At 34.9% G+C, this 20,258-nt stretch overlaps 1 protein-coding gene across 1 annotated transcript in view; it reads left to right on the forward strand.

Annotated features, from left to right (window-relative positions):
- The window catches only part of LOC140433158 (uncharacterized), a 56,436-nt gene extending 36,743 nt beyond the window's left edge, over nucleotides 1-19,693 (forward strand). Inside the window, exons 3-4 of the mRNA XM_072521203.1 lie at nucleotides 1,671-1,807; nucleotides 16,852-19,693. Of these exons, the coding sequence (XP_072377304.1) occupies nucleotides 1,671-1,807; nucleotides 16,852-19,419 (2,705 nt within the window). The 3' untranslated portion in view covers nucleotides 19,420-19,693. The remainder of the gene's footprint in view (nucleotides 1-1,670; nucleotides 1,808-16,851) is intronic.
- The last annotated feature ends 565 nt before the right edge of the window (nucleotides 19,694-20,258 follow it).

Genomic DNA, 20,258 nt, shown 5'->3' on the forward strand with positions numbered 1-20,258 from the left:
CGGACACTGGAACTCATTTAAGCATGGCTGTATGTTACCTGAAGTAAAATCTAATTAAAATATTAAACATCACATAATATTATAAACATCATGTACATTCTTCGGTAACATTTTTCAATTTAAAGGGTTTTTACCCAAATATTTTGGTGGCTCAGGCATGTTAACCTGCATTTTAACCTGATGATGGAACAGTTGTTCCGAAAACGTTCGTGCTTGTAATGTTGCCCTTTTAAGGGTTTTTATAAAATAAAATATACCCACATACAAAGACTAACCTCTTTTGTGCTCATTTGTTTGCATTTTATAACCTCAAATAATGTCTGTGAACATTGGATTTCTAAACGGTTTTGACCTGAAATTTTATTGCAGAGGTGAGTGATTTATCTTTTTTTTTTTTTATTATTTTTTAGATTATAAACATATGCAGTGAATTGATATAATTAAGGGTATCATACATTTTTAGATAGGGAAAAGTGCTGATCTTTCACAAAAACAAGTAGGTCAGGTATTTGGACTCCTAAAAGCTGAACAAATATCTCAAAATGAAATAGCAGCAATGGTAGGAGTATCAAGAAGTTCTGTAAGGAATACAAAACAGAAAATTGCGTCTATCGTCAGTTTGGATCCAAAGCGTAAGGCTCACAGCGGAAGACATCGTGAAGAAATACAAGCCCGACTGTATTGTGCCCACCATCAAACACCCACCCACAAGATGCCATAAAGGTGACAAGTAACAAGTAACAGAATATTATCATAGTCATATATATGGTATGGATATGCAAGAAAAGCCACTGATAATAACTGGATTAAACAATAATACAGAGAAATCCATAGGTAGAAGGAAGAGAAGTCAAATTAAAAGATTCTGGAGAAAATATTGCTTAGACTATTGATTTCTTTATCAAAATATTTCTTTACAAATAAATTTAATCCAGTTCAATAATTTTCTAAGCGACATTAATATGTCAGCACATATCCAGATTTCAACAGATGCGTAGTGACTTTATTGAAATCTGTTCCAAATTCCGAACGAATTCCACGAGTTGTTAGTTTGTCGAAATGTATGATCGGCGAATCGTAAATGCTCTAATTATGTATTCGGACATCTAGAGTCCCAAACTAATTGTGTTGTAACTGCATACTGATGAGCGCTTTACACTGGTAGCACTTTCAAACAAGTTGGTTTTTAAATAAAGAGCAGCGACATGAGTGAAGCCACCAAGCCACTGCTGGAAAAATAGGTATATGAGGTGGTTGGTAGAGATAGCGATTTTAATCTTTGGAATTCTGATAAAGGGTAGACATTAAAATTATACAACTAAAATAAACAGATTGGCTTGAGTAGGCCGAACGAGCTAAATAAGTTATAATTGAACAAGCGTATATATTGATCATTCTTAATATAAATGTAAAATTGAATAAAATGTTATTAACGTAGCAATTGTTAATATTTTGATACGGTTTTTTATACTGGCACAATAATACCATATTGGCGCTACAAAGTTTCTAGAACATGGTTAATATTCAAAATTTTGTAAAATCCATACATCCTCAATACTTAAACCATGTCACCTACCACATCAAATAATATATTACCGGACACAAACTTAATTTAACTTCCAAATATGTATACATAAGCTTCTTCCTCTCACACAATGTTGTTTTTTTAGTTTGTAACCGGACATATTATGGAGATGTGAGCAAAACTTACGATCTGAAAGTTCTGAAACTTTCGGAAGCGAGATATCCGTTTCTCTGCCACCTCACATTCACTGCCAACGGACAAAACCATGGTGACATAATTCAGGTATGTATTAAGGTTATTTCTCCGATAATAAGTTTCTGTTTTTGTATAATACACGCTTAGAATTAGGTGATAAATATCTGATGTTATTTAAAATGCTTCTTGTTCCTTGGAGAATGAATGCACTCAATGATCTGTTATATCAAAAGGGTACTAATTGCCTAAATAAATTGCGTCATTTAATTAAAACCATATAGGGTAATTCAGAGTGATATGGTGAAATGGTAAAACGCTTTATTTCATTTTCCGGTACACGGATGTCTCCGTAAATCTATATGCCGACAGTTTATTATCATTTATGCAGCGAGCACGTTGTGAAAACCAACCCTGTTTTAAAAACCCTAAGTAATTTGTCCAGGCCGTAAAGAATGTCATGGTTGCGTAATTTGAGAAAGTGGCTTGGCTATACCACTAATGAACTCTTTAGGTCAGCTATAAACAAGGTCAGGATAGCCTTGATTATTTACAATCTCCGATAGGAGTGGCACAAGAAGAAGAAGAAGTAATTTGTGCAAAACTGTTTCCAGTTCCTGTTTCCATTAGTAGACGTTGCTTAAGGAAGCTTAGTCCACTAGGTATTTTTCGATATATTCTGCCTTCTTATATACAACATAACCTAGAAACCTTTGCCTTTAACATTGTGAACTTCTTGCTGTGCTATTCACCATTTCACCCATGGTAAATGGGAGAAATGGTGAACTTGGGCAAGGGCGATATGGTGAAGGCCTTTTCCAACGCGTATAACAGTAACATCGGATATAGCTTAGTGATACAGTATTTGACAACAGATCGAGAGATCCCCGGTTCAAAACCGGGGTTCAAACTTTACCTCAACCAGGTTGTTCGCACTGGCAGGAAACCATGAATTCCTCAGAAAAACCAACAGCAGAAGTAGATGAAGATCAGGAACATGAACGTAGACAAACTTCATTACAACTGAACTGTACGGAAATCCACAGGATATCATGTATTCTGCATCAGAAGCACCAGATCTGACTAACAATGTCAACAAAAAAATGTCAAACAACCCCTGGGAAACTCCTGGATCATATTTCGCCGATACCTATCCCAGATAAAATTACACTTGCAAAAACTATAAACCATAACAATATGCAATGAATGTAACAGTCAATGTGATATACCTATTAAGGAAATAAGTCTAAAGTAAATGTTCAAAATGTTCACCTTCAACGTCTATACAAAGCATCTCTTATTCTATTTTACATATCATCTGGCGTTGTTGGAGGCTTCTGGTATACAAGATCTTTCATATAGCCATACATGAAAAAATCAATTTTGGAGAATTCCGGTGATTGCGGTGGCCAAACAGTTGGTCCTGCTCTGCCTATACACCTCTCAGGAAAGTTATATTATTACTTACTAATTTACTATTATACACCCTTTCTTTCTTTATTGGTTTACATTTTTATCGAATAATATTCAAGCGTTACTCACATAATTTCAAAAAACATTAAATTAAGCAGTTATTCGACAGTGGTCTGAACTGTAACACACAGTCCTACCCACAACTATCCATTTGCCAATAAGAATGTAAACACTTAAATGTGGTTTTACCTGTAACAGGAATAAAAAACCTGCTTCACAATAAGTATAAGTAAGTTACACGCCCTTTCTTTCTTAATTGGTTTATCGTTTTATCGAATAAAATTCAAGCGATACTCACACACCTATAAAAAACAATACATTCAGCAATTATTCGACAGTGGTCTAACCAGTAAAAAACAGTCTTGCCCAAAACAAACAATTCACCAATAAAAATATAAAAACTTAAGTCTGGTTTAACAAATAAGTTGTGTTAAAAACCTGCTCCCCATTTTACTAAGTACCTATAACTAAGTGGCCTTTTTCCTTTATCGGTTTACAATTTTATCGAATAATATTCAAGCCTTACTTACAAACCTAAAAAAAAACAATACATTCAGCAGTTATTTGTTAGTGGTGTGACCAATAACACTCAAAACTATCGGTTCACCAATAAAAATTTACGAACGACAATCCAGTTTTACTGGTCAGTAAAAGTAGTTAAAAACCAGTTTCTTATTTATTTGACTAACACCAAGTTTTTGCATGAATGGATGATTTTTGTATGGATTGCTCTGAAATTTTGAGATTTTATTAATCACAAGATCCAACTTTGAATGCAATATTAAAGATTTAGGCCGATTTTTATAAGATTTGTAAATAAATAACTATTTTGCTATACCTAATTTTTGTTTAATTAAATTAATATTACAACTTTCTGAATTGGCTATTTTAAAATTTTAAAAAACGGTCAGAGACAAGTGGGGACAGGTGGCTGATACTCATTCGCTCTGCTCGTGCCTGATCGACCAGTGGTGGAGCAATACTGAAAGAGATGAGGGCTTGCGGCTTTCTAAACGATCAAATTATTTGTCATATTCACGTGTTTGTCAAATTTTTTGATAGTATATCGATGTGTTTGACGCGTTTGCTCATAGTGTACCAATGAGAACGTGAATTTTGTATATACAGGGTGAGTTTTTAGTGTGACATCAGTCGATAACTCTATTGTGATATCCAAAAAACTTATTTAGAAAAAATGTAGGCAATGATATTCTCCATACTTGGAAATATGTGAATTCTACAGGGTGATTAATAACTACATGGTCTAGTAAACATACACTTTTTAAATGGGACACCCTATATATTTTTTCATATTTATATCCCTCTCATAATTTTTGTTATTATAATATTGTGCTTTGCATTACTATACAGAGTATTTAACAAGTTATGATCATTTTTATTTCGAAATTCCCATGAAATCAACACCATGTATTATAAAGAGTAATGCATAAACAATTATTTATTTTATATAACAAAGTAAACAGTATATTGTAGTTTTTAAATTTAGTTTATTTGAAATCATTGACTAAAATTTGTATACAGGGTGAACTACAAAATAAAATTACGATTTTCTCAATTTTTTTAAATGGATCACCGTATATTTTATTTTTTAGAAATATTGTAATTATGATACTCTTTCATTTTTATATAGCATTTTTATACGTACAATCATTACTTTCCGAGATATTTTTAGTTTTCTTCAAATTTCGGAAGTATATTCAATTTTTGTAAGTAGAAATAAGTATTGAATATTTAGTGATAATATAACAAAATTATTGTTACTCAATAAGTAATTAACAAAAAATATAAACCATAATAATATGTAATAAATATAATAATTAATGTGATAATAAGGAAATAAGTCTAAAATAAATGTTCAAAATGTCCACCTTTAACGTCTATACAAGTTTGCAACCGATATTCAAATGACCGAGCCACATTTCTTAACATTTGTAACTCAATTTTATTAAAAGCTTCTTTCATTAAATTTTTCATATCATCTGGCGTTGTTAGAGGCTTCTGGTATACAAGGTCTTTTATATGGCCCACATGAAAAAATCACAGTCGTTCTGAATTAATGGGTTCTGGTTGCTCAATTTCTATTTCGTTTTTTCGATATCTGGTAGAACCCCTCCTTAAATCAATTTTTTTAAAGCTTCATCATCTGCAAAACTTTTTTTGTAAAAACATTGGAACTCGTGTTCTTGGGTGTATTTTAACCACTTTATTTGCATCCATGGTACAGCTTCCCCATCATCATTCCTTTTACGATGTACTAATTTTCCTGATAGTACGCTACTAAAATTTAAAAAATCTTTTTGTTCCATCTCTATTGTGTCGGCCTCCATATGGATGTGGCCAGGTTCCATAACTTTATGATGTACCTCTTTCAAACTTTTTCCTATTTTCTTCATTTCATGCATCACTAACAATATTATTGTGGACACAAAAATGTTTCTTTTTTGGCCAGAACATGAATCACTGTACAAATGAAGCATTTCTACTTCCATTGGTAGCGACAAAATGAATTTTCTTATTCTTGAAGCTATTTTTTGCTTACCACGACCAGCCACGCTGTAGTAGTCTCAAACAGTGTTAAGTTGTAGGTCCATAGTTGCCTTTTATAAAACAAAACACCGTTCCGGAGGTATGCGGTTGTAGACATTTTTCTAAGTCAAAAGAAGCAACCACAAATGTTTGGTCTATTTTCCTCCGTTGTTTGTCTAACGGCTTTTGCTCATAAGCACTCTCAGCAAAATCTACATGTTTTCCCTCTAAAGTAAAAGCTTTCCCTGTTCCTCTTCTTCTTCTTGAGTTAGTTGCTTATTTTCCATACTTGTTAGACTTACATTAAACTGGTCACACTTAGCACAAGTGTCATTTGCAGGTCCGTGAAAAGAAAGATTAAATTCTTCATTGAATATTTTTCTATACATTGACTTCTTTTCATGGTGTATATTATTATTTCTGCAATATTCACAATAAAGTCGATACATTTGTTTCACTGAAAGATCGGGACTTAGGTATTTTTTGGAATTACGTTCCCGGAAATAGTGACTATTATACGCCGGAAAACTATTGATATGCTTCCTAATCACATCTTTGCTATCTTCCTGGATTTTATAATGTTTGGAATGGTTTCCTCTGCCAACCATTGGGCAGATATTAGATTGACTAGTTCTTTTTTCTCGACAATTGTCCGTACTTTTTTAAGTTAAATCAAACGTTTGAATATAAATCGCTTGACATATTTCAATAGACTCGTTTTCATCAGTAGTTAAAAAATAACTTATGGTAACTTTCCTCCGGCTAATGCCGTCAGGCTTTTCACTTTCCTTTCTAATTCTTGTTCTTCCTTTTATCGTTTCTTTGACGGTTTCTGCTATATACTGATCTTGTCCATCTTTTGATAAATTATAAAAATCTTCAAACAATCTTTTTCTTTGTTCTTCAGTAAATTTTTGATAACATTTTTTTCGACAATCACATGGACGTTTCATTTGCTTTTCCTTTTTAGTAACTCCTTTTTTAGATACATACTCTTTCCGTTTTTCTTTCAGTTCTCTTCTTTTATTTTCCTTCCAGTATTTACTATTCCTCATTCGCTTCCTGGTCCTATCTTTTCCTGGTGTCTTTTCTTTTTTATCTTGTAACATTTCATTATCAATTATCTTAAAACCTGCTGTAACCGAGTATTCTGTACCACCTGAAATATCTGATGGCACATAATCAGGGTCTCGAAATGAATCATCATCACTCTCAGGAACATGCTCTATTTTTTCTAGGCCACAATGGGACTGAAAAAATCAACATGTTACCTAACGTATAGGTAGTTTGCCATGGGAAGTTTTTGTCAGTAGGTAAATAATAATTTACCTACCTACCAACAAAAGCTTTTTTGTAACCAATAAATTTTATGAATTAAATTATTTCCTTAAAGGGAATTTCCTTTAGTGTTGTTATTTCTTTAGTACTTTGCTCTCCAAAAAATTCTTCCTTGTTAGAAAATACCTAAAACGTGAATCATGAATTTTCCACACAAAATAGAAAAGTAAATTATTAACAAACAACTAAGAAGGTACACAAATAGTTTATTTACTTACCCATTTACTAGGAGTTAAAGGACGTAATGGTATTATACATATTATTATTGACGGTACAATCTAAGTCAGGGGAGAGACAACTTGCGGGCGTTAATTTACTTGTACTAGCACCTTCGCTAACTAAAATAAATCAAATAATAATTTGTATTTTTACAAATAACAGTAATAACTTACCATTTTTAGAAAACAATCTACAGTTTTCTAGTACTGTTAGAGTTCTTTTACTCATATTGTACTATTGTACAATAATATACTCTTAGCAAGAAATGCAAAACATCACACCATAGCCTGGTAAATTTTTTCAGGTTAGAAAAACAACTGTTTTTTGATAAATGTATTAAATTGACCTATTTCTACTAGTGGTGTTAACTTATTATAGCACATTTTGGACATTGGCTCTTTTTCTACCAAAGTACAGATATATTATAAGTAATATATTTTGCATATATTTAGATTACATGTTTGATATATGAAAAAAAGTGTCAGAAAAGTATATAAAATTGTATTCATTAAATATCTGAGATATCTAACGAATACCTACACAATCCTAAAAAATCCATAATAACACGTTTTACAAAAACCAACTGACGTGCGAATCTCGCGCCGAAGAGGAAGCAGGAAAATTTTCTATTTGTTAATATCGATCTCGATTTGTTTACTTTTTCTTTTGTTCGCGCTTCGAATATTCTCAGTATTCTTTTCATGCTCGAATTATTAAAAGTAATTCTTAGCTTCTTTGGTAGCTTTTCAGTATAAGCAGCAGGAGTTTAATAACTTGTTCAGTGGCTGTGTGACGACTTCGCCGAGCACCAATATAATAATAGTTTTGGAACAATTTTACACAGTCTCGACGATAAGATGGGCAAAAATTGCCGATTTAAATCGGAGATTTCTGTAGAAATCGGAAATAAAATGTTCTACGATATATTACATATAGAACAATACTGTTGTGTAAATAATTTAAAGCTCACTGTTTGATTTTTATCATAAATATTAATGTTATTTACTTGTTTATGATTTTTTTTTTTTTTAGTGTAAAAAACACTAAAAACTGGAGTATTAAACCAAGGATCAGATTTAATGCCCGATATAACAAAATCAGAAATCAAAGAAGCCCTGAAGAAAATGAAAAATAATCGAACCCCGGGTGAAGATGGAATAGTATCAGAAGCACTAAAAATTGGAGGGGATGTATTACTTGAAAAAATTAAACAACTTTTCAATATCTGCCTTCACAGCGCCAATATTCCAACAGACTGGAACAACGCTACTATGATTCTATTACACAAAGCAGGAGACAAAGCAAATTTAGAGAATTACAGACCGATTAGACTCCTCAGCCATATATATAAGTTGTTTACGCGAATACTAGTTAAGAGAATGGAAAGAAAATTAGAGACTTATCAACCAAGGAAACAGACAGGATTCCGAAAAAGTTACGGAACAAATGACCATCTACAAAGTATAAAAACCCTAATAGAGAAAGCAGTGGAATACAATAAACCTCTAGTTCTAATATTTATCGATTTTCACAAAGCCTTTGACACAGTTGAGCTAAGCAAAATATTACAGGCGCTTAAAGAATGCAGGCTAGATTATAGATATACTAAATTATTATACAAAATATATCTGCAAGCAACAAGCTGTTAGACAAGGAGACCCAATGTCACCTAAACTTTTTAATACGGTGCTAGAACATGCTTTTAAGAATTTGGATTGGATGACAAAGGGAATAAAAATAGATGGAGAATATTTAAACAACTTACGTTTCGCCGATGATATACTTATAATAGCTGAAGATCTAGGTATGGCAAGAGAGATGGTACAGGAACTCATTGTGGCTACAAAAAGTGTAGGTTTAGATATAAATATCTCGAAAACAAAAATCTTGACCAATTTGGTACCCAACCAGAACATCAGTATTGGTGGGAAAGAAATAGAACTCGTAGATAGATATAAATACCTGGGACATGAAATTATGATTGGCAGGGATAACCAGACTCATGAACTGAAGAGAAGAATCGGCCTTGGGTGGGCAGCATTTGGAAAACTGAGAGAAACTTTTAAAGGTGAGCTGCCCACATGCCTAAAGAGAAAGGTATTTGATCAGTGCGTCCTCCCAGTCTTGACGTACGGAGCAGAAACACTTACCTTAACAAAAGCAGCAGCTACCAAACTGAGAGTCACGCAGAGAAGAATGGAGTGGTCCATATTAGGAATAACTCTGCGAGACAGAATAACCAACGAAGACATCAGGAGAAGAACCGGAGTGACTGACATCATCGAGAAGATAGTCAGGGAGATGGGTAGGACACATAGCCAGAATGACAGATGGGCGATGGACAAAGAGGCTATTGGAATGGAGGCCAAGGGAAGACAAGAGAAGCGTCGGTCGACCACCTACAAGATGGACTGACGATTTAAGAAGACTCAATAAAAACTGGATGAGAGCGGCGCAAAATAGATGGGGTTGGAAACATGAGGAAGAGGCCTATGTTCAACAGTGGACTCTTGAGGCTGGATGATGATGATGATGTTTATGAATTATATCAGCATTATTTTACTTCCTCCTCTTCAGTCCCAATCCCTTCTGGGATATGGTGACACCATCAGGCCCTTACACTTTTTTCACGATTTTCCTCCATCCTTCCCTGTTCTGGGCTAGTTGTTCAACTTCGTGTAACCTTTGGTTAATCAATATTTTTGTTTGATCTACCCAACGGCTTGGAGATCTTCTCCTAGGTCTCTTTCCTTCCACTCTACCCTCGACTATCAGTTTTTCCATCGTACCTATTCTTCTAACAATCTATCCTTTACTTTAAGTTGTTCTAATATCGATACGTTAGTGCGATGATCAATCCAGGATATTCTTAACATGCGGCGGTATACCCACATTTCAAAAGCATCTAGTTTATTTTTATCCGCTTTCTTTAAGGTCCACGTTTCGGATGCATGTGTGGCTATGGGAATAATGAGTGAACTTACCAGACTTAGTTTTGTATGTATTGTTATGCTAGAATTTTTCCAAATTGTTACCATTTTCATCATAGCTGTTCTAGCAATAGTCAATCTTCTACGTATCTCTCTGTCACACCCTCCATCAGTTGTTATTAAGGACCCCAGGTATATGAACTACTTCAAAGTCCCCAATTTCTTTAATGTGTTGAACATTATTCCAAGCTCTGTCTACTATCATGATCTTTGTCTTACTCCTATTTAGCTTTAGTCCATATGTTTTGCTTTTCTCCTCCAGACATCTCATTACGTCTTCCATTTCTTCTTGATTTGCCGCGATTATTAAAGTGTCTTCAGCATATCTCAAGTTACTGATTTTTTGACCTCCTACTGATATTCCACCCTTCCATCCGTCTAGTACCTTTTGCATAATGTGTTCGCTGTAGATATTAAACAGAGTTGGCGAGATTATGCATCTCTGCCTGACACCTGCCTCTGTTCTAAAATGATCGGAATGGGTGTTGTTTATTTTTACTGTGCACTTATTATTTTCATATAGACTTCTAATTAGTTGAATTAAGTGGTGGGGTGTTCCCATTTCCGCTAGTATCAACCATAGCTGCTGCTATTTGACTTTATCGAAGGCCTTTGTGTAATCCACAAAACACATAAGCATAGGAGTATTGCATTCAGGAGTTTTTTCGATTAGCTGTCTGACATTAAGGATGTGTTCTCTTGTTTTTTTTTTCTGTGACAAATCCCGCTTGTTCTTCTGATATCTGAGGCAGTAGAAAAGCTTTTAGTCTTTCATGTATTACATGAAGTAGAACCTTAATTACATGGGATATTAGGGTTACCGTTCTGTAGTTACTGCAATCTAGTGGAGTTCCTTTTTTGAATATAGAGATGAGTGGATGTTGTCCAGTCGTTGGGCCACTCTCCGGTTTCCCAAATCTTTTTGCAGATCATATGCATAACATTTACTCCAACATCTCCAGTCTCTTTTAAAAGTTTTGCGGTGATCTGGTTTGCGCCAGAAGATTCTCTATTTTTTAACTTTTTGATTGCTTTTTCTACCTCGGACTTTAGAACGTTTGGTTCTCTCTCTGCAGTAAACTCGTCGTGATTTGCATTCTGGGGATCATCTGCATATAGACTTTGACAATATTTTCTCAATACCTCCGCAATCCCTTTCTCGTCATTTATAATATGCTGGTTTTGATCCATTATTGTTTGTGTGATTGGTTTAAATTTCCTGCATAGATATTGGACTTTGTTATATAACTCATGGGATTATTATTATTATTATTATCTTACTTACTGCAATTAAAATATATAGAAATATCTCAGTAAATCGTTGAACAATACAAATCCTGGTCGTGGTTATAAGAAGTTTAAGAAAAAGTACAGGAGAATAGAAAACGGGATAAAGAGTGGCAAGAAAGTAGGTGTAACACAGATTTTAAAACCATAAAGTCATCCAGAATTTACCAATCAGCATTTAATACATTAATAAAAAACTACCACTCGAATGTTTCTAAAAAACTCAAAATTAATTATCATCTCCGGCTTTTCATTAGCTAATTTCTTTTGTAGGGTAAAATAAGAAACAAGGTAGAGTTGCAATGTATGTAAAAGAAAATCTTATGTATTCTTCTCTTAATCTAAATGAATATAATGTAGAGCAAAGTTCAGAGTTTTGTGTCCTTGCTTAGTAAAGCCAACAAACTGATCATACTTGGTGATTTTAATATAAATATTAAAATTAAATCTGACCCTTCTTTTGATATTTAAAATCTATTAACATATTTTGGTCTAAAAGTAACTATAAACGATTATACTAGAATCACATCCCAGTCCAGTACTTGCATGGGACAATTTTTTCTAAAAAATCTACAGAGTGGGCGTATTTGAACCTTGTTTTTTTGATCACCTAGGTTAATTTTTATTTATTGACTCTGAGCATAAAGTTCAAAACGTCCTAAACATATTACATTATTTATCTATGGTCATAAACGTCAAAAGCATGTATCAACCTGGTAAAATGCGTAAAATCCTTCAAGAAATAAGAAGAATGAATATAAATATATTAGGTCTAAGCGTAACATGGTGGCCTAACTCAGGATACCTTTCGACAGAAACCGGTACCTTATATTACTTGGGAAACATTGACAATCAGCGTAGACGTGGAGTAGCAATTATTGTCGATATAGAGGTCAACAAGTCAATAGAGAGTTTGTCCCAATCTCAGAAACAGTGATGCTACTACAAATAAGGACATAACACACAAAACTAATCAACACATCAAACACATCAAACACATCAAACTAACAAAACTAATAAGATCAAATCTTATTTAATAATTTTTAAAGGGTTTTTACCCACATATTTAGTGGCTACATCCATGTATTAACTTGTAAGTATTAACCACACTTTTACATTAACCTTAGTCAAAACTTAAATCTTTTCATGTTCTTTTTAATTAAGTGGTTAAATACTATTTTAGGACACTGATGATGGAATATTTATTCCGAAAACGTTTTGTCAATGCAACATAGCCCAACTGGGTTTTTTATAAACCTTTTTATAAAGGATTTTATTCAAAATTTTTAATATATGGTATACAGCCAAATACAGGAACTTTGTTTTCTTGTGGAAAACAAAACTAAATTTGATCCAAGTATATGCGCCAACGACGGATGCAACAGAAGATGAAGTAGAAACGTTCTACCAACAAATTAAAGATGCACTGAAAATGACAAAGAATAGGAAAATCGCGGTAGTTGTGGGCGATTTCAATGCAAAAGTCGGTAAGGGAAGAGCTGGAACAATATTGAAAGATCAAGGACTAGGGGAACGTAACGATAGAGGAGATCGTCTAATACAATTCTGCCAAGAACAAAGTCTAATAATCACAAACACGTTCTTTAAATTACCTACGGGACGGTTATATACATGGCGCTCATCAGCAGATAAACCGGAAAAAGTGATAAGAAACCAAATCAATTATATAATGAATAAAGAGAGATATCGTAACACCATCAAATCAGTTAAAACATATCCAGGAGCAGTTGCCACATCAGGCCATAACCCACTAATTGCTAATGTCACGCTTAAGCTTAAATGTATTAGAAAACCCCCAAGAACGTCTAAATTAGATGTAAGAAAACTGAAAGAAGCTGATATAAATAACAAGCTCCAACATAAAATATACGAAAACTTTGATAAATTAGATACTAACATCTACGATATAAACCAACAATGCAAAAAGATATTAAATTAACCGATAAGAAAGAGAGACAACTGGTAGACCGACGAAATACTCTGCAAAATGGCCCAAAGAGGACAAGCCAAGAACAAAGACAAATATACAAAGAACAAAGAACAAACAAAGAACAGTATACACTAAAGAACACCAGAAACGGAAAAAGCCCAGAGCCAGATCGACTGCCTATTGATATCTTAAAAATAATAGAAAATGAGTACAGGGATGTCCTCTTAAGCTCTTTAATAAAATTTATCAGTCGGGTGACATACTCAATAAATGGTTGACTTCAACATTTATTTGTCTCCCAAAAAGAAAAATGCTAGAGAATGCACCGATTACCGCACCATAAACCTGATGTCTAAAATGTTTTTAAAGATCATCCATAAACGCATTTACCAAATACTTGAAATGGATATTGAAGAAACCCAATTTGGATTCCGTAGAGGCGTAGGTTCCCGTGAAGCTCTCTTTGCATTCAACGTACTAATCCAGAGATGCTTGCATGTGAACCAAGATATGTACGTCTGTTTTATAGATTACAACAAGGCTTTCGATAAAGTCCTCTACAAAAAGCTTATGGACGTCCTCAAAGCAAAACAATTACAATACAATGACCTTCGAATTATAACAAATCTATATTATAAACAGCAGGCACACATACGTATTATTGAACACACATCAGAAGAGTTCGAAATTAAAAGAGGAGTGCGACAGGGGTGTGTGTTGTCACCACTACTATTCAATGCATACTCTGAAGAAATTATGAAAAGAGCTCTTGAGGGAGAAACAGCAGGAATCAAGGTCAATGGAACACCAATTAACAACATTAGATATGCGGACGATACTATCATAATAACAGACAACCTCCGAGACCTCCAAAAGCTAATGAACAAGATAGTTGAGTATGGAGAGGAATATGGATTATCAATAAACACCAAGAAAACCAAATTTATGAGGATATCAAAAACCCAAAATATTAATGAAAGCCTGACATAATAGTTAAAAACTATAATTATCTTGGCACAATAATTAATCACACAAACGATTACTCCAAAGAAATCTAAGTTCGAATAAAGAAAGCACGAACAAACTTCAATACAATGAGAAAGGTACTTTGTTCAAGAGAACTGAAATTAGACTTGAGAGCTAGACTGGCAAGGTGTTATATTTCCTTGACTTTGCTTTACGGGAGACAAGCATGGACACTTAACGCGTCGACTACTAAAAAGTTTGAAGTGTGAAGGAAGCATTTGAACTGTGGGTGTATGAAAGAATCCTGAAGATATCATAGACTGAGCATGTACCAAACAACGAAGTCATGAGAAGAGTCCACAAAAGAATGTAAATGTTGGAAACCATCAAGACATGAAAGCTGCAATACCTGGGGCATGTTATGCGTAAAGACAGATGCAACACACTTTAATTAAATATACAAGGAAAAATCCAGGACAAGAGAAGTGTAGGAAGGAGAAGAATCTCATGGTTGCGCAACTTGAGGGAATGGTACGGATGTACATCAATCGAACTATTCAGAGCGGCAGCATCTAAGCTCAGAATAGCCAAGATGATTGCCAACCTCCGTCGTGGAGATGGCACCTTAAGAAGAAGAAGGTAAGTATAGGCTATGAGGGATTCAATAAATGTCTACGCTTATGTTAATCTCTCGAATCACTTCTTAGAACCGCATTAAATTAGCGGTAACAACTAATCTGGTTGTATCAAATATTGTACAGGAAAATATAAAATAAAAATATGTTTCAAAAATCTAAATCTTTTCATCATCATCATCATCATTGGTGCTACAGCCCTATAAAAGAGCCTCGACCTTCCCAAGTCTATTACGCCAGTCAGTTCTATCCATTGCCAACTGTTGCCAGTTTTCTGCGCCTATTTGTCTACCATCCTCATCTACACCATCCCTCCATCTGAGTTTTGGTTTACCCCTTTTTCTACTTCCCACAGGTTGTGACATAAGGATTCTTCTAGGAGGGTTGTTCTGCTGTTATCTTGCCAGATGTCCTGCCCAACTTAGTCTTCCTATTTTTATAAAGGATACTACGTCTTTACCACCAAATATATGTTTATATCTGTGTACCTCCTTCTCCAAACACCATTTTCACAGATGCCACAAATATTCTTTTCAGTATCCTTCGTTCAAATATAAGCAGGAGATTTTCATCTGCCTTGGAAATGGTCCATGCTTCCGACCCATATGTCAACACTGGTTGTATAAGGGTTTTGTATATGGTTATTTTTGTTTTTTGGCTTAAGTTTCTGCTTCTCATATGTTCAATATTAAGGCGCCTTGTTTTGGTACATCTCTCCTTCTTCGCATTTGAGATTCTAGCCCGAATTCTTGTGCCAACTAGAAAATGATCTGAATCAATATTGGCGCCTCGATAGGTGCGGACATCCATAAGGTTGGAGAAGTGTCTAGTATCTATGATCACATGATCAATTTAGTTGTTCGTTAATCCATCAGGCGAGGTCTAAGTCCCCATATGTATTTTTTTGTGTAGAAAACATGTGCTTCCTACGATCATGTTCTTTGAGGCTGCGAAGGTGACTGCTCGGTGTCCATTCGAATTAGTATTATTATGGAGACGATATTTACCAATGTGAGGTAGATATATTTCTTCCCTTCCGATTTTTGGGTTCAGATCACCGATTATTATTTTAATGTCATTTCTGGAACAATTGTCATATGTTCTTTCTAATTCATCATAGAAATTGTCTTTTTCTTCGTCTTGCTTGTCCTCTGTTGGAGCATGTACATTAATAAGGCTAATATTAAAAAACTTGCCCCTGATCCTTAAGCAGCTCATTCGCGGATTTATCGGCTTAAAATCTATAATCAAGTGCTTGACTTTATTATTGACTATAAAGGCTGTCCCAAATTCATGTCTGGTTCTATGGCAACTATAGTATATATTGTAGTTTGCTTTTTGGATTTTGCCATGGCCTGTCCATCGTGCTTCTTTTATTGCAGTAATATCAGCATTATATTGTGCTAATATGTCACACAGTGTGCGGATGTTTCCAGGTTCGTTAAGTATGCGAACGTTCCAGGTAAATACATTAAGATCATTATTTTTCTTTTTCAATCTTTTCATAACCTTGATAATTAACATGAAACTGTCTTTAATGTTGAGGAAAAAAGGTAAAACTGCTGGCAAACAAACGTTTCCACGTAAAATATGCAGTGCATATGAATTATATCAAAATTATTGACTGTAAATAACTTGTTACTACTGTAAAAAAAGAATATAAAAGCATTTTTTTTTATTTAATAAGAATGATTGATTTTTTTTTATAATGATTCAATTTTGTTTCAGTTGATATTCGACGAATTCAAAGTAGGTCGATACGAAGCCTCCGCTCTTGACGGCTGTCCAGATGGTTACATGCAACTCAGCGAACTGGGCCGACCGTTCACTGGAGGCTCCTGGTGCGGAACGTCATCTGGTCCAGCTGCTTACTACAGTGAAACATCAACAATAACAGTAACAGTCAAACTGTTCGGCTCAGCGGAAATTCCGTTTGCTTTTCGTCTAAGATATAGGTTCTTCTCCAAAAGAGAAGCAATAGTTAGGTTCGGTTCGCCGGTGTCTCCTTTAGAGAGAGGCCAGATAGCTCCTGGAACTTATTGTACTAGACAATTCGAAGAGTGTTATAGAAAGCCTTGTAGATTACAATCACCTAATTATCCTGGTATGTATCCCCGAAATGTTTCGTGTTATTGGAGTTTGAGGCAGAAGTTTGTACCGACTTGTAAACATGCTATGATTTCTGTGAGGCAAGAAGCTGTGCATAAAATGCAGATGAAGAGATCCATCAATGTTGCTGGCTTGAATAAAACTGAAAGAGTGCTCAAAGCTTGGAGGGACTGCACCGGCGAGAGAGATCATCTGATTTTTTACGACGGCGGTTCAACAAATGATGCTGTGTTAGCAAAATACTGCGGAGGTGACTGGCTTCCGCGAGTTGTTTCTCGTGGGCCTGAAATGTTGGTTGCTTTTCATTCGTCCCCGTTTAGTATACCGTTGCATTCGCCTTCATCTCAATCAACTTTAAGAGGATTTGAACTAGATGTTGAGGTTATTTTTGTAGACTCGGATTCGCTAGATTTTTCACGCCATAAAGTAGACTGTGTATTTCATATCAACGCTACTAGTCCCGATAGCGACGAAATTTGGACTGGTAGAGGCCGTAAAGGTAAACTTTTGAGTCCTAAGCATTCCTTGCCACCAAACACCACTTGCACTTATAAGTTTAGCGGATATCCCGAAGACTTAGTTTGGATTGCCTTTATCTCATACAGCCATAAGGCGTTACTGGTTGGAGAGAATGCGCATGCTTTGCTCCGAAACGATACGTCTAATAATGGTTGTTCAACGAGGATAAGTATTTGGGATGGAAATAGATTAGTAGAAGATAGATGTGACGAACCTCCCAGACTGTGTGACCATAGCGCGTTAAGCAATAATACTAGAATCACTAGACCTTGTTCAAGAGAGGAAAGTTACTTGACAGTAGATAAGAGTTTAGTTATAAGACATTATACAGAAGATGGCACTGCCTTGCATCCAGCATCGTTTAAATTAATGTATGAATTTGTAGATACTAAGTTAGGAGGAGAACCATGGCCTAAAAGATTTGAAGGTGGTCCTTGTCACAGAGTGTTCAAACATCAACATGTAGGAGAAGTAACATCTCCACGAAATATCTTCCTTTATGGTAGAGGCGGTGCGAAAGACTTAGACTGCGTTTATAGATTCGAAGCTAGTGTCAACGAAAGAGTGCGATTGATTTTAAATAATGCTTCTTTTGGAGTAAATCCTACTTGTGAAACTGTAAACGACCCTCATACGGGGAGACAGATATGTGAGTATTCATCAGGAGCTCGTACTGCCGAACTGAATATATTTGAAAAGCCTTGGGACGATATTAGAATTCATAAAACTTGTATCTGTGATAATGTAACACTTTCAAACAAACCGTTGGTATTCATTTCTGCCTCTAGAGTCCTAGAACTCCAATTTACTGCCAAAGATATGAACATAACCGAAGACTTTACTTTTATACATTTCCATATTCTGTTTGAAATAATAAAAATGGATGAATGTCCAAGAAAACAGAGGCTTAGGGGATATGGAGGCGACGTGCAGTTGCATTCTCCTCCCTCTGATAATGACGACAGTTTATGCCAAGGCATGCCTTGGATCGTAGAGGCGCGATATAATAGAAGTTTATTTTTGTTAAGTTGGGGAGCTTTTCTACCCTTAAAACCCCGACTAGAAGAATCATTTCGCTGTCCCACTTCGAATCGCATTATGATATATTCAGGACGTCCTCCAAAATTAGTACGAGTAGTATGTCCAGCGGAACCAGGCACTCGTCCTTTAGCTGTTCACGTATTCAGCGAAGAATGGTGGGGGGAAGCCCAAGCTCATATTGTTCAACGACCTCCTAATTTCTTGATTGACTGGATAGGATCTGAGAGTGGAGAAGCAGCTTTTAGTTGGTTAGAAATCTCCAGGTCTCGATCATCGCTCCTTCACCAACTGCAAGTTCCCATAAACGCTAGCAGTAATGAAACTGACTTGGAATGCGCTCACAAATGCCCTGAGTTAGATGCTTGCATAAGTTCTTCCCTCTGGTGTGACGGAAAAGACCACTGTCCGTCTGGTTACGATGAATCCGAAAGCCATTGCGGCGCCACTTCGAAGCTACTAAATTCTCTACCACTGAGTGCTATGGCTGCAGCAACAGCTGTGATATCTTCAATCATTCTTTTAGTTTGCTTAACGTTGCACAGGTCACGCGCTCGACGGAGACGAAGGCTGGCTAAAAAAAAGTTACTCACTGGTCCTAAATTATTGAATTCTAGTATAAGTTCTTGACACAAGACTCCTCCTGTAGAATATATACATGTGGATCGGGAGACAACCGTATGAGTTCAGGAGTTAACCGATTCATCCGTCCCAATGCTCACATTTTATCTACCGGTGCCTTTCTGTGATTTACAACGGTTACACGTGATATCTTCACATTTACACCATAATTAGATAAGACTTAGCAACTTTTTGTATCGAAATTATTACGAGTTTAAAGGCTTTACTATGAGAGTGGCTCAAAAAAACAGTAAAACTTTTTTATTCCTAACAGCTTTTAAATTAAAACAAAACGAAATATTTTAGTCAAAAATTTTAGATTCACAAAAGTTCATCTATTACAATGTAAAAGGTAAACATATAAAGATAATTTTCAAACATTTAGTTATGTTAAAACGCAAATCGTTATTTCCAAAAGTTGTAGATATACTTACATAAAATTACTTGTTGCACACGCCAGTTATATATAAGTCAGACAGGTATAAGTGTCAAACAAGTATGGGTAAACACAAAGCCCATCATTTAATTACAGAAAATCATAAATCAGTACGTATTTTGAAATTTTAAATAAATTACTCAAAAGTGAGCAAAGCTATATTTACTGGAAACTTTGAAAAATAAAAAAAATAGAAATTTCTTACAAAAAATTCAATTTTAAATAAAATCATAATTTTTTTAGTTACAATAAATAAAATTAGATTAACCCTTTCGGTCACGCTTTTTGTTAGTGTAATGAAATATATTTTGTTAATATTTCCAAATTATTCCCAGTTATGGTACTCTTTTGTAAGGTAATGTCTTTTGGTAGGAATATTAGCATTTTTTTTTTAATAAAATAGGGCCCGTTT

Source organism: Diabrotica undecimpunctata, chromosome 2 (genome assembly GCF_040954645.1).
Source record: "Diabrotica undecimpunctata isolate CICGRU chromosome 2, icDiaUnde3, whole genome shotgun sequence".
In the NCBI taxonomy this organism is placed as follows: domain Eukaryota; kingdom Metazoa; phylum Arthropoda; class Insecta; order Coleoptera; family Chrysomelidae; genus Diabrotica; species Diabrotica undecimpunctata.